The 13,239-nt window shown below is 46.4% G+C and overlaps 1 protein-coding gene across 1 annotated transcript; it reads left to right on the top strand.

Annotated features, from left to right (window-relative positions):
* The first annotated feature begins 202 nt into the window (after nucleotides 1-202).
* On the top strand, nucleotides 203-12,261 carry CGRRF1 (cell growth regulator with ring finger domain 1). Its single transcript, XM_064659599.1, has 6 exons — nucleotides 203-359; nucleotides 5,295-5,434; nucleotides 7,072-7,249; nucleotides 7,450-7,597; nucleotides 10,422-10,529; nucleotides 11,443-12,261. Exons 1-6 carry the CDS (start codon nucleotides 256-258, stop codon nucleotides 11,791-11,793), a joined length of 1,029 nt encoding a protein of 342 aa, XP_064515669.1. The 5' UTR covers nucleotides 203-255; the 3' UTR covers nucleotides 11,794-12,261.
* The last annotated feature ends 978 nt before the right edge of the window (nucleotides 12,262-13,239 follow it).

Genomic DNA, 13,239 nt, shown 5'->3' with positions numbered 1-13,239 from the left:
GCGGCGTCAGTCGCAGCCTCTTTGGCCCCGCCCCCTTCCTGGCAGGGTGAGGCAGCGGCGTCAGTCGCAGCCTCTTTGGCCCCGCCCCCTTCCTGGCAAACTGAGGGCACTGGCTTCAGTCGCAGCCTCCGTGGCCCCGCCCCCTTCCTGGCAAACTGAGGGCACTGGCTTCAGTCGCAGCCTCCGTGGCCCCGCCCCCTCCCTGGCAGTCTGAGGGCAGCGGCGTCAGCGGCGCCCGGGCGGCCCGCGGGCCCCATGGCCGCCGTGTTCCTGGTGACGCTGTACGAGTACTCGCCGCTGTTCTACATCGCCCTGGTCTCCGTCTGCTTCCTCGTCACCAGCGCCGTCGTCCTCGGCTGGTCGGTGCTCGGGGGGACATGGGGTGCGATGGCGCGGGGGCAAGGCCGGGCTGGACGCGGCTTGGAGCAAATTAGTCGAGTGGAAGGTGTCCCTGCCCGTGGCAGGGGGTGGAACTGGGTGGGCTTTAAGTCCCTTTAAGCTCTTTCCTTCCTTCAGCAATGCCAAACTCTTCTGAATATTTTTTGTAACATTATTCACGATATCGGCAAACTCTGCGTTTGTATGTGCTGAACTATGTATGTGTATTGTCCAGGGAAGGGAACGGAGCTGGGAAGGGGCTGGAGCAGCAGGAGCGGCTGAAGGAGCGGGGGGGGGGGGCTCGGCCTGGAGACAAGGAGGCTCAGGGGGGACCTTCTGGCTCTGCAACCCCCTGACAGGAGCGCGGAGCCAGGTGGGATGTGCTCCCAGGGAACAAGGGACAGGTTGAGAGGAAAGTGCCTCAAGGGGTGCTTCAGGTTGGACATCAGGAGGAGTTTCTTCACAGAAAGGGTTGTTAAACATTGGAATGGGCTGCCCAGGGAGGTAGTGGAGTCCCCATCCATGGAGGTGTCCAAGGAACGACGGGATGTGGCACTCAGTGCCAGGGTCTACTTGCCATGGTGGTGTTCAGTCACAGGTTGGACTCGATGATCTCGGAGGTCTTTTCCAACCTCCATGATTCTGTGATTCTGCAGCTGATCTGCTGAAGTGTCTCGAGGGGTGGTGAGTGAAGGACCTGCTGCTTGTGCTTGGGAGGATCCAGCAAAGGTGTCACTGTTGCCCACCTGAGAAATGTTTCTCAGGTCCCTGAGCGTTCCTGACTCTCAGGAGTGTCTGTAATTGTGGATACAAGTGGAGGGCATTGATTAGCAATCCAAACATTTCATGTAGGAATTATGGATACACCTCAGAATCACAGAGAGAATAAAACTGAGTTATTGAACTTCCCCTCGTTAATATCTCATTAATATCTGCAGGGCTGTGCTTCAGTGTTTTCCTCCCTGTGAATTGCAGGTGTTTGAGCTGTAGCTCTTTGTTCTCTTGGCAGCTTCCTGATTGGCTTTTTCTTCCATGCAGAGGCTTTTCCCTTGTTTACAGCACTTTTTTTGGCTGCCACTGGCTCACACACATAGCTCTGTTGGTCTCAGGGTGAACAGAGCACATCTTTTGATCTTTCAGATATGTTTTGTGAGAAGTTTGATTCTTGTCTGGCAGTTCCTCCCCAGGTGTTGGGTGAGTGGCAGTGAAGGGGACTGGTCTTTTTGGTTTTATTTCTTTGTGCTGGATGAAGCTCCACCTCATTATTTGCTTGGCAACAGAGGTGGTAGAAATCCTGTTTATAAGTCTCTCTGTCCCACTGCACTGATGGTATTAAGTTGCCATCCAGTTCTCTCCACTTCTTCACTTCATCAGTTTTTAAAAAAAAAGATACCTTTATCAGCAGTATCATCTAGTTTTAGAGATATCTTTAGAAAAAGGTGAGACTGGGCTGTGATTCAGATAAATCTCCAGTATATCTATCCCCAAACCAGTGATCCTTTTGTAATTTAATCATTATTTATCTGCTTATAATAACTACTGGCCATCCCCTGGTGGAAAATGTCTGGCAATAGGTGTGCCACAAGATCCTTTTGTGTGTGCACGTGTCTGTTGTTGCCTTTTGGCTACAGGGTGTTCAAGAGCAGTGTCCAGAGGCATTTTTATTTCAGGATCAGAGATTCCAGGTGCACCTGCACTTGGTGTTATTGCAGTTTATGGAAATACATGCAAATTTTCTTCAAACAAGAGTGTTGAGGGACTGTTCATCGAGGCAAGGAGTAGCCAGGAGCTCAGCACTTGAAAGTGAACGTGTGGGCAGGTGCTCAGAGGTACTGGCTGCTCCCTTTGAGCTCTGCCATTCCAAGGCCATGTCCAGGAGCATCTTCTAAGGATCTTCCCTGTGCCTGGAGCTGCAGTTACAGCTCAAGTGCTCCTGAACTTGCTCACAAAAACAACTCAGCCCTTCATTTGCCACATGGAGCACTGTAAATGCAAATGGTGTCACGGGAGCACAGGACACCTGAGCTATTGCTGGAGTGGCATTTGGTCTCCCCCATATCAGTTTTGGCATGAATTTGCTCTGTAGATGTGTTTGGGGTGGTGTCAGCCAGCCTGAAAAACAGCAGCTGCTCAGGAATGTCCCTGCTCTCGTTTGTAAGCCCTCGCACTGGTTGGAGGAGTGTCTGTTTTTAAGGCCAGCCCTGGATACCTGTGGCTCTGCTCAGAGCCCAGGTAGGTTATTACTTCCAGAGCCAGCCCAACAGGTGCCCTGGGCACAGGGATGGAGTGGAATTTAGATCACCTGACTGCCTGTGCACTGTATTTTTAGCTGCAGGTAAATGCTCCTGCTGGGAGGAGCTGAAGGCTCAGCACCTGCTGGGAGTGCAGCTCTTTGGAGAAATCAACTCATGAACAAACCCACTGGAAACCCCTGCCTTTTCTAAACCAGCACTGCTCTGAAGAAATTAATTTTCCTCTTTAGCAGCTCATCATATGGATTGTTAGATCATAAAATAAAAGCTGCATCTTTATCCATCCCTCTACACTGAATGCTACCTTAAAATTTACAGAAACACCACTCTTACTGCTGAACAGAAAGGCCTCTCTGCCTTCAGCTGCTGCTAAAGCTGTACCAGGTTCTCTTTTCTCTTGCTGCTTTTCATGGGGATTGTCCTGTTGCTTTTGACCAGCCAAGAAAGTTTCCAAAGGATGGGGTTTTTTCCTTAGGAATCAGCCAGATGGTGTGAAACAGGGAGGCATCTGTGTGCACGGCTGGAGAGATGAGCTCGGTCGAGTTTTGGGTACTGAATAAGTGAAGCAGCTGCTGCACCTGGTTCCTCTGGGAGATGTTTCCCTGGGGTATTTCCTTACAGCCCCACTCAAGTCAGGGTGGGTGTTTTACTTGCAGCAGAGAGATTTGACCCTCCATGTGCACAAAAGTGTGGCCAAGAGCCCTGTGTGACGACACTGGTGAAATGCAAATGTTTCCACCAAAGGAATGGTTTGAAACTGAGAGAGAGAAGCTTTAGATTGGATATTGAGAAGGAATACTTGGCTGTGAGGGTGATGAGGCCCTGGCACAGGTTGCCCAGAGAAGCTGTGGCTGCCCCTGGATCCCTGGAAGTGTCCAAGGCCAGGTTGGACAGGGCTTGGAGCAACCTGGGCTAGTGGAAGGTGTCCCTGCCCATGGCAGAGGAGTGGAATGAGATGGGCTTTGAAGTCTCTTTAACCCAAACCATTCTGGGATTCTGTGGAGTAATGAGTACAGAATATTTTCCACCAGCTCAGTCTCTTTCCCCTTTGGTGTGTCTGTGACACTCAGGCACAGATGATATTAAATGGCAAAGGCAAATATTTATTGGGCTGCCAGGAGCAGGTTGTTGCTGTTGAGAATGGCTTTGAGGGTTCTTTTTCCCCCCTGAAGTAATTTCCTTAACTTGAATGTCACTTTTGACTGGTGTTTTTCCCTGTTAATCCTATAAAGGGCACCCCTCCAACACAGATCAATGGACCCAGTGTCAGTAAAAACTCTGCTTTTCTTCTTCGTTTGACACACAAGACTTTGAAAAGATTTTAAAAACCAGGAAAAAGTAGCAGTTAAGCTGAAAAATTGTCTGTCTGGCTCAGAGCTGTATTGTACACGAAATTACTTGAGCAATTTCCAAACCAAGTGCCCTTTTCAGCTTGAGCTGCTGCTATGAGACCCACCTCACTGTAACAGCCACTGTCTCAGGGTGCTGAATGCAGGGAAGAGCAGTGCTTTGAGCCATTTGGATTTCTCCAGCTCCCAACGTTCTGAGGATTGCATAAATCAAAATTCAAAGCCATGAAACAGGCCATCACTTCAGCAGTACAGGTGGCAGCAAGCAAACCACAGATTCGGGAAGGAACAGCCTGGGATAATTCATAAATGTTTCCTAAAATGCATTAACAAAGACTCCCATGGTCTGCATATCTGGCACTTCTCTAAAAAGCTTCTCTAATCAGCTTTTGGTTATTGGAAGTTATGGCTGACACCTTAAAAAGTGAAATTTTTTTTTCCCCAATACCCAACTGAACCTCTCCTGGCACAGCTTGAGGCCATTTCCTCTCCTCCTGTCCCTTTTTCCCTGGGAGCAGAGCCCAACCTTCCCCCCTCAGCTCCACCCTCCTGTCAGGGGGTTGCAGAGCCAGAAGGTCCCCCCTGAGCCTCCTTTTCTCCAAATTATTCTTCCTTCCTTTCTTTGATTTTTATTTTGATTCATGGGGGTTTTAAACTTTTAATCCTTTGCTTTTTTATCCTTTTAATATCAGAATATCACTTAGTCTGATGTTCTAGTTATGGCTTTGAAGGGGTCTCAGTGTCTCAGCTTTGATTCAGAGTCTTGACTGTTTTGCACTTGGTTTCTGGCTCAAAGCAGAGGCTTTACAGCCCCTGATTTAATATCAGCATTTGGTTGTAACTCAGGTTTAAATGGGAAATCGGGATCTCAGTCTCTAAAAATATCCCAGGGCTGAATGATTTCCTCCAGGGTTTTCCTTTGGAGCACCCAGGCCATTAAGGCTGTTCCTTCTCTGCAAATAGTGATTTTTTTTTCCAGATCTCATCCAGGGATGGGATGTGCAAGACTCAAGTGGGAGGAAGCTCTGGCCTAACCCTTTACCACTAGAGGGCATTGACCACTTCATTAATTGTATTCCCTTTCTGGAATTGCAGGAGTGAAGTATCCCTCCTTTAAAGATTCCTTGTGTCCTGTCTTCTGCCACGAAAAGCTGGAGTCAGATTGGCAGGATATATCATCCATGAATCCAAGCAGATGTTCTGGAAAGTCAAGCCAGCTCTTATTTGTTGTGCTATTTAGAGCTGGGAAAAAAAATGTAAAATGTGTCAATATTAACACTGAACCCACTTGTTGTTGTTTTGTCGTGTCCCATAGGTTTGGGTTGGGTGTTCCTGTTATCCTGAGGAACTCAGAGGAAACAGAATCCAGCACAAGGGTACTGAAAAAGCGGATGAGACAAGTGAAGAATCCCTTTGGGTTGGAAATCCCTCGTCCTGCTGCAGCTTCACTAACAAGTCAGTGGGTCTCTGGTGTGATTTTTGTCATTTTGGGTTCCTGAACTTGGTGCTTTCTGTTTTCTTCACAGAATCATAGAATGGTTTGGGTTGGAAGGGACCTTAAAGATCATCCTCAGCCTTGCTCTCACCCTTTTCCTTGATCATAATTCCTCCCATCCTTCCAGCAGAAATAATTTTTTTCACAGCTTACAAACGCCCTGTTTTCAGAAGTGAAATGTTTGGATATGTAAGTACAGCTTAATTCTCATTAATGAAACCCTTCCTGCTATTACAGATCTTTAAGTCACTAAAACATTTGCAAATTACCAGCTCCTGTGGGCGTTCCTGTAAATTTAACAGAATCTATAGAATTCATTATGGAACATGTGCCACCCACTGAAGTCTAAGCCCAGACCTCCAGCAGTGTTTGCAAGTGCCCTATTTTTAAATAATAAATAATAAATAGATAAATAGAAATCTCCCTCTTTTTCTGTTTGCGCTTCAGTGGAAACTGAATTTAAGTATCTGTTTGGATCAGAGTTCAATTCATTCCTGATATCCTTGAAATCACCCACATAAGGAAATGAGATTCCTCCCTTTCTGTGTCACTGGGGAGCAGGAACCAAAGCTGAGCATCTTCCACCCACGTGGATGTGGGGCCTCCCATCACACCAGGAAGGGCTGCTGCACTTTTACCCCCTCCCTCAACACAAAAACCACCCAACACAACAAACCCAACAGCTTAATCTTCAGGTAATTTGGGTTTTTTTTCAGGAGCTTTGGGTACTTCTGCTCCTGTTTGTGCAGCAAGTGTTCAGAAGTTGTCTTGGAGGTACTCAATTTTTGGTAAAGAAATGGAGCACGTAGATCTTTTTCTCCTCCCTTTGCATGATCAAGAGCCTCATTCTTTGAGAGCACAGAGAGTTTTGTAGGCCAGTGATCCAAGTTAATACCATTATCTGGGGAGGGAATGGACTTTGGGCCAGAGCTGGTGCTCTTGGATCTGCCTGTGAGTGTGTAAAGTGTTACCAGAAGTTAAAATTTACCCTTCATAAAACACATGTGCTACTTTTTTGAGCTTAATGAGCCATTTTATCTCCTCACAGTCTTCCCCCTCTCCACTGACTTCCATAAACACTAAGCTGAGTCGAAATTGTTAGAAGGTTTGTTTATAATGATAAATAATTTATTTTATAGTAATTTTTATCATTTTAGGGGTGACCTAATTGCAGCCTTCCACTGCCTGAAGGGAGCCTACAAGAAAAGTGGAGAGGAGCATCTTACAAGGGCATGGAGTGCCAGGACAAGGGGGAATGGCTTCAAACTGCCAGAGGGCAGGGTTAGATGGGATATTGGGATGAAATTCTTCCCTGTGAGGGTGGTGAGGCCCTGGCACAGCTTGTCCAGAGAAGCTGTGGCTGCCCCATTTTTGGAAGTGTTCGAGGCCAGGTTGGATGATGCTTGGAGCAACCTGGGCTAGTGGAAGGTGTCCCTGCCCATGGCAGAGGGTGGAACAGGGTGGTCTTTAATGTCCCTTCCAACCCAAACCATTCTGGGATTCTATGAAGTTGTTTTCCTTGAAGAAGCTACACTTAGCAACTCCAGAATTCCCACGTGTGGGTGAGTCCCTGAAATCCTTCTCTTCTGTCTCCTAGAGGGTGTAACCCTGACACCTGACTGTCTGGAGGACTGTGTCCTCACCTGCTACTGGGGCTGCAGCGTCCAGAAACTCCACGAGGCCCTGCAGAAACACGTCTACTGCTTCAGGATAAAGACTCCTCAGGCATTAGAGGATGCTCTGTACAACGAATACCTCTACAGACAACAGTACTTGTATCCTTTTTTTTAAAGCTGTTTTGACAAAGTACGTTGATTTTTTTTGGCGCGGGGGGTTGTTGAGACTTCACGAACACTCGGCAGCTTTTGGCACGATGTGTTTGATGAACAAATACGATGGCAAATGTTCTGTGTGCAGACGTCAGGTTTGACTGCAGTTGCAGCCACGCTGATTGTTTTCCTTGACACAGGCAAAGCATTAAAAAAAATGACAAGGAAGAGAAATATTGCCAGTTACCAGAAGATGCTCAAGTTGTGGATTTTGGCCCCGTGCCCAGATCTCGCTATCCCTTGGTAGCACTGCTGACGTTGGCAGATGAGGAAGACAGAGAGATTTATGATATTGTAAGTAATATCAGAATATGTTTTAGGGTCACACTGTATTTAAGGTCTGAATGTTTCAGGAGAGAGGCTTGAATAAAGCAGCTTCCCTTCCCCATCCCCTAAAGTGTGGTCCCTCGCTTGTCACCGGTGTCTCCAGAGCAACATGGAGGAAGAACAAGGATGATTTTAATGTAAAAAAGATGTGTGGCATTTAAAAGATGCTTATTTCCCAAAGCTCCTGTGTGCCAAGGTCTCTGTGGCCAGAGGAAGGAGGGTTGTGGCAGGTTAGTAGCCTGTTACTCTGATTTTTCAGATCACACAGACCTGTGGTGGAGCTCTTGCACCGAGATGGAATTTCGGATTCTGTTGGCGAGGCAGGAGGGGTTTTTTTTTTAGTGTCTGGCACAGATACTGAGCTGATTGCTGACTTGGCTGTTAGAAACACAGAAATTCCCTCTCTGCTACAGGTCTGTGTCGTGCAGTTCTGTCTCACAGGAGCTCCAGGTGAGTTGCAGGAAGAGGTGAAGGGACAGATGGATAGGAGATACTCAGCTCCCCAAAAAAGGGTCTCCTCCTAATCTCTTACTGTTAAAGCAGCTTCAGCCTTGTCACATGCAGCTCAGTATCCTTTATATACCCTAAATTAATTATTTTTTGAGTTATTTGACATACATTTTTCTGTGTTAGCACCAACTGCTTGAAGAATAACACAAGTGCCTAAATCCACTTGAACACTTTTCCATGCATTCATCTGGAAGTTGTGATCACAGCAGTGCCTAGGAAATCTGTCCTCTTTCCAGGTGATTCCTGTCCTTGGCTTCTTGTCACCTGGCCTTAGGACTGCCCTGCTCCCTCCTGTCCCCACCCAAGGTGTTTCCCACAGATTAATAAATTTTTATATGTTTATATATACATTTTTATAGTTTAATCTAGAGACTGTAAATTTAATATTTGAATGTGTTTGACACTAGCATGGACATGACTTTGTAACACCTCTCTTTTGTTCCTTAGCATAGCAGAAAGGGGTGGAAAGAGAGTGGGGGGGGGAGTATTTTTCCTCTGGTTTTGGAGGAAAGGAGCTCATCTAGAATCTATAAATCTGGCCAAGGAGTAACTCCACCATGTCCTTGCCAGACAAATGTCAGAATTGCATCTGGTTTGTTGAAACAAACTTGTAAAATACAAATATACCGTGGAAAAGGATATTTGCCAGTATGATATAACCATTTTGAATTATTTTGTGTGTGTGTGTGTCCATCACTACTGATGGTACTCCAGTATCTCTTTCTTGGGGGGTCTGATTTTCCAGTATATCTTTCCTGGGGTGTTTGATTTTTCATCCTAACTGGTTTTATCACCAGATCATCCCTATTTGGTTTTGTGCCATGATTTTCCTCTAGCTCCAGAAAATTAGGAAGGCCATATATAAGAGTTACAGAAATTATTTGGAGACTGGCAGGGCTAAGTTGAAAGAAGCTGAGATCTCAGGTATTGTGGTTTAGGAAAAAAAAAGACCTTTTCCCCACAGAACAGTGAATTCAGTATAAATCCATATGTGTAAGTACAGACACATTTAAACTCTCTATTTAATTAGCCATATGTGGATTTGGAAGTGCAAGTCTGCTTTGCTTTTAATTTTCTTTTTTTTTAAAACAAAACAGCTTCTATATTTCATTTCTCTTTTGACAGCTTCTGGGAACTACAATAATACTGAATTTCACTTTCTTTTTTCCCTGCTTTTTAGAGGCTATTACGTAATTTGGGCAGGCTGGGGGGGGTTTAGGCACAGCAGGCAAGCTTAGAGGGCTTGTACTTCCAGAGAAATTCCTCCAAAGGCAACCTGTGGGGTTCCAGAATCCTTTCCATCGAAATTTGTCTTTTGCCTGCTCTGTTTACAAGCCAGCAAGTGACATTTCTAAAGGCTTTTCAGAGCCTAAAAACTGTGTGTTTGTGAGGGAAGTGGGAGAAAGTGGAGAAGACTTTTGGGAAGTCCTTGCAGTTTGTCAGCTCCTCGTGACTCAGGGGAGTGGGAAGGGGAGTGTAGGAGCTGCTGCTCCTGCCTGAAGTTCAGGATCCACTTGGCCTCTCCAAGGCACATCCATGGCTGTGTGAGGAAGCCCTGCCTCAGCTGCACAAACCTTTACCTTCAGGGGAACTGCAAATGCTCACGTGCCTTCTGCAGTTTGGGGCTTAATTCCATGAGGTGGGAGCAGCCAGGACAAGTCTGCGCCCTAAACTGGTCCCAGAAGGGCTCCGTGGAGGAGCATCACCAGGGGATCTCTTGTGCCACATCCTGGGTTTGCCTTGTCCAGCATATTTTTTTTTTGATCCGTGCTTGAAGTCAACGTTGTTGAATTCCTGGTTGGAATTAAGCAGGTCAGAGGCTGTGCCAGAGCAAATCATGGCATCCCAGAATGGTTTAGGTTGGAAGGCATCTTAAAGCCCATCCCATTCCAACCCCTCTGCCATGGGCACCTTCCACTCTCCCAGTGGGATAGTGGAAGCATCATCCAATCTGGCCTTGGGACACTTCCAGGGATGGGGCAGCCACAGCTTCTCTGGGCAACCTGTGCCAGGGCCTCATCACCCTCACAGGGAAGAATTCCTTCCCAATATCCCATCTAACCCTGCCATCTGGCAGTGGGAAGCCATTCCCTTTGTCCTGGCTTGTCCCCAGTCCCTCTCCAGCTCTCCTGGAGCCCCTTTAGGCACTGGGAGGGGCTCTAAGATCTCCCTGGAGCCTTCTCTTCTCCAGGCTGAACACCCCCAGCTCTCCCAGCCCGGCTCCACAGGGTGATGTAACCAGAGGGAAAGTCACTAAACATGGCTTTTTTTCTGTCTGTAGATTGCAATGGTGGCTGTAATTCACATTCCTGACGAAAGCTACAGACTTTCCTGCAGAATATTATATCAGTATCTCCTCCTAGCTCAGGGTCAATACCACGACCTGAAGGTAAGACACGCACAGAGTCTTGTTTCGCTGGTGTGACAGTGTTAGGTTTAGTTCGTGTGGGCTTTCAGGAGCCTAAATTAGTTACAAGGCTTTTATTGTCATGCAAAGAACTGGATGGTGGTTAAAAATGTCTTATCAGCTAAGTAGTTCCTGAGGAACTTACTGTACAGAAATATTTTCTATGAAAATATTCAAGATTTCCTGGAGAAATTACTTGGTTCTAGTCTAGGAATCCTGGGTCGTGACCACTTTATAAAGCACTAGAAGAAATGAGTTGTAAAACGGTTCTTCTCTCCAGAATAATTATTTCCTTGCTAGTCACTCAAACCACCTCTTTGTCCCAAATTCCCCTTTCAATCAAGAAAGTTTCAGAAGAAACTTACTTTAAAAAAATCCCTTTCTCCTGCAGTACGTGCTCCGAGGTCGGGAGTCATACCCAGAAGAATTTATGCTTCACGTAAAATAAGACAAAAAAAAAAACCAACAGCGTAGGGGATTGGAATATGAGCAAGAGCAGAACTGGTTGAGTGAAGTGGACTTGACAGCTTGGTGGAGATAACTTTGGTAGGAATGGATAGAAGATCCCTCTGGGCACGGAGACTGATAGACCAGAAACAAACCTGAGCTGCTCAAAACCTCCCGGTAAAGTTCATGCATGACGTTCACTTGATGCAGCCAGGATCTGATGACTTACCCTTAATATTTTCCCAGTGTTTTATGTGATTTTTATGCCTCTGAAATGCCTTTTACTGAAGGCCAGGCAGCTGTCAGGACCCACACAGAGTCTGGCACTGTTTATCCCAGAGAAGTGACCCAGCGGAACTTCATTGCACGTGTGTGTGTGTGTGTGTGTGTGCAGGGATTGGGGGAGAGTTTGCTGACTTCTAAATATTCCTGTTTATGTGTATTTTAGCAACTCTTCATGTCTGCAAACAGCCCTGCACCGTCCTCAAGCAATACATTCCCTGGGAAGAGCAGCACTGACAGGACCTTGCTGGAAAAGGGTGGGCTGGCTGGGAATGAACCGGAATTGCAGGAGGAAAACAGCAAAGACTGTGTTGTTTGCCAGAATGGCCCCGTGAACTGGGTCCTCCTGCCCTGCAGGCACACGTGTCTGTGTGATGGCTGTGTCAGGTATTTCCAGCAGTGTCCCATGTGCAGGCAGTTTGTCCAAGAGTCTTTCCCACTCTGCAGCAAAAAGGAGCAAGACGAAGACGAATCGACCCATGGCTTGCAAGATGTTCTTCCTGGAAGAGTTTTTTAAATGGGAGACAAAAATAGAAGACCTGGGCTGTGTGCACGGAGATTAAATGTGGAAGCCAGACTGTTTATGGGAGGATATGTAGCAGTAACTTGTAGGGTTTTTGCTTTTTACTGTCAGGTAATTTTCAGCTTCCTTATTTTTCCTCGCTCCATATGCTCACAGGAGCACTGTGCTTGTGTGCAATGTGGACAGGAGAAGTGCGTAGGATGTCTCTGAAGGATGTGATTTTATTTATAACTGCTTCCTAGTTTTTCTTGGAGCACTATTGGAGGCTATTTCGACTACTAAATTTAGTGTGTCTACTAAAAAAAGAATAAAAACTTGCAAGTGCAGTTGAACACAGCTCATTCTATATTTATTGCATTTAAAATACTAGAGCCATGTGTCATCTTAACTTGGTATAATTTAGGAACTTAGCACTTTACAGAATGTACCATATGAAGGAAAGTAAATATTATTCATTGTTAACCCCCCTGTGTATTTATTTTGTAGCTGAAGGCTGGACTGTGGCAGGAGCTGGGAGTTGGAGGGATTCAGGACACTGTTTCTGGCTGGTTTGAAGGATCTGTGTGTGTGTGTGTGTGAGGGACTTCAGCCAAAGCCCTTTGGAAAGATTTCTGTTGATTATTCTTGAGCTACACATTGGTGACCCTTTCAAGTCTGAGCCCCTGCTATGACATCTTGAGACACAGACTTTCAGTCTTGTTGGCAATGCCTGTAAGAACTTCTTCTCCATGGAAGTGTTGGTTAATCACTCCCCAGAGTGGTGACTTGGGCAGTTTTGTGGTGCTTTGGGGGATTTCCAACTCTTTTCACTTGCCTGGTCAGCTTGGATGCAAAGTTAACCAGTTACCTTTATCAGTGGTCCCAGGGAATTTGTTTGCTCTAACAAAGAAAGAAGCTAAAGAATAGCAGAAAATTATTTCTTTTCTTTCAATGGTGTATTGGCAAAAGCAATAAAAATGGCTGTTGAGAAGAGAAAGTGGTCTTTTTCTTAAGAGGGGCACAAATTCTCCTCAGGACAGACCAGCTGACTTTCACTTCTGCTCATGTGAGACAAAATGCTCCTCGGAACCTGTAAAAATGGGGAGTAGCTGCTCTGTGTCATCCCTCTTGTTCCCTTGCAGCTTCTCCCCACATCCAATTCCAGGACAGCTGCTCAGGCTCAGGCAGGGAAAGCCGTGCTCCACGTGCTGCAGCCGCCCTCTCCTGCAGCTCCAAGGTCTACACAAGGTGCTGCACACCTCCAAACCAGGGAAGGAGCTTCCCCTACTCAAAGGTATTCCATCTTCACCTTCCTATCCTTCTTTTTTTATTGTTTGCCCTGACCCTGCTTCCAAACTCCTGGCAATTACCTCTGAGGGAAGGATTCAGGTGGTGGGAAGAGTAACGGTCGGTTGTAAGGACAGGTGGAGGTGGGGAATTGATGGATGTAGCCACAGATTT

This window comes from Pseudopipra pipra, chromosome 6, assembly GCF_036250125.1.
Source record: "Pseudopipra pipra isolate bDixPip1 chromosome 6, bDixPip1.hap1, whole genome shotgun sequence".
NCBI classification, from domain to species: Eukaryota; Metazoa; Chordata; class Aves; order Passeriformes; family Pipridae; genus Pseudopipra; species Pseudopipra pipra.
This window is presented reverse-complemented; position numbering and strand designations above follow the sequence as displayed.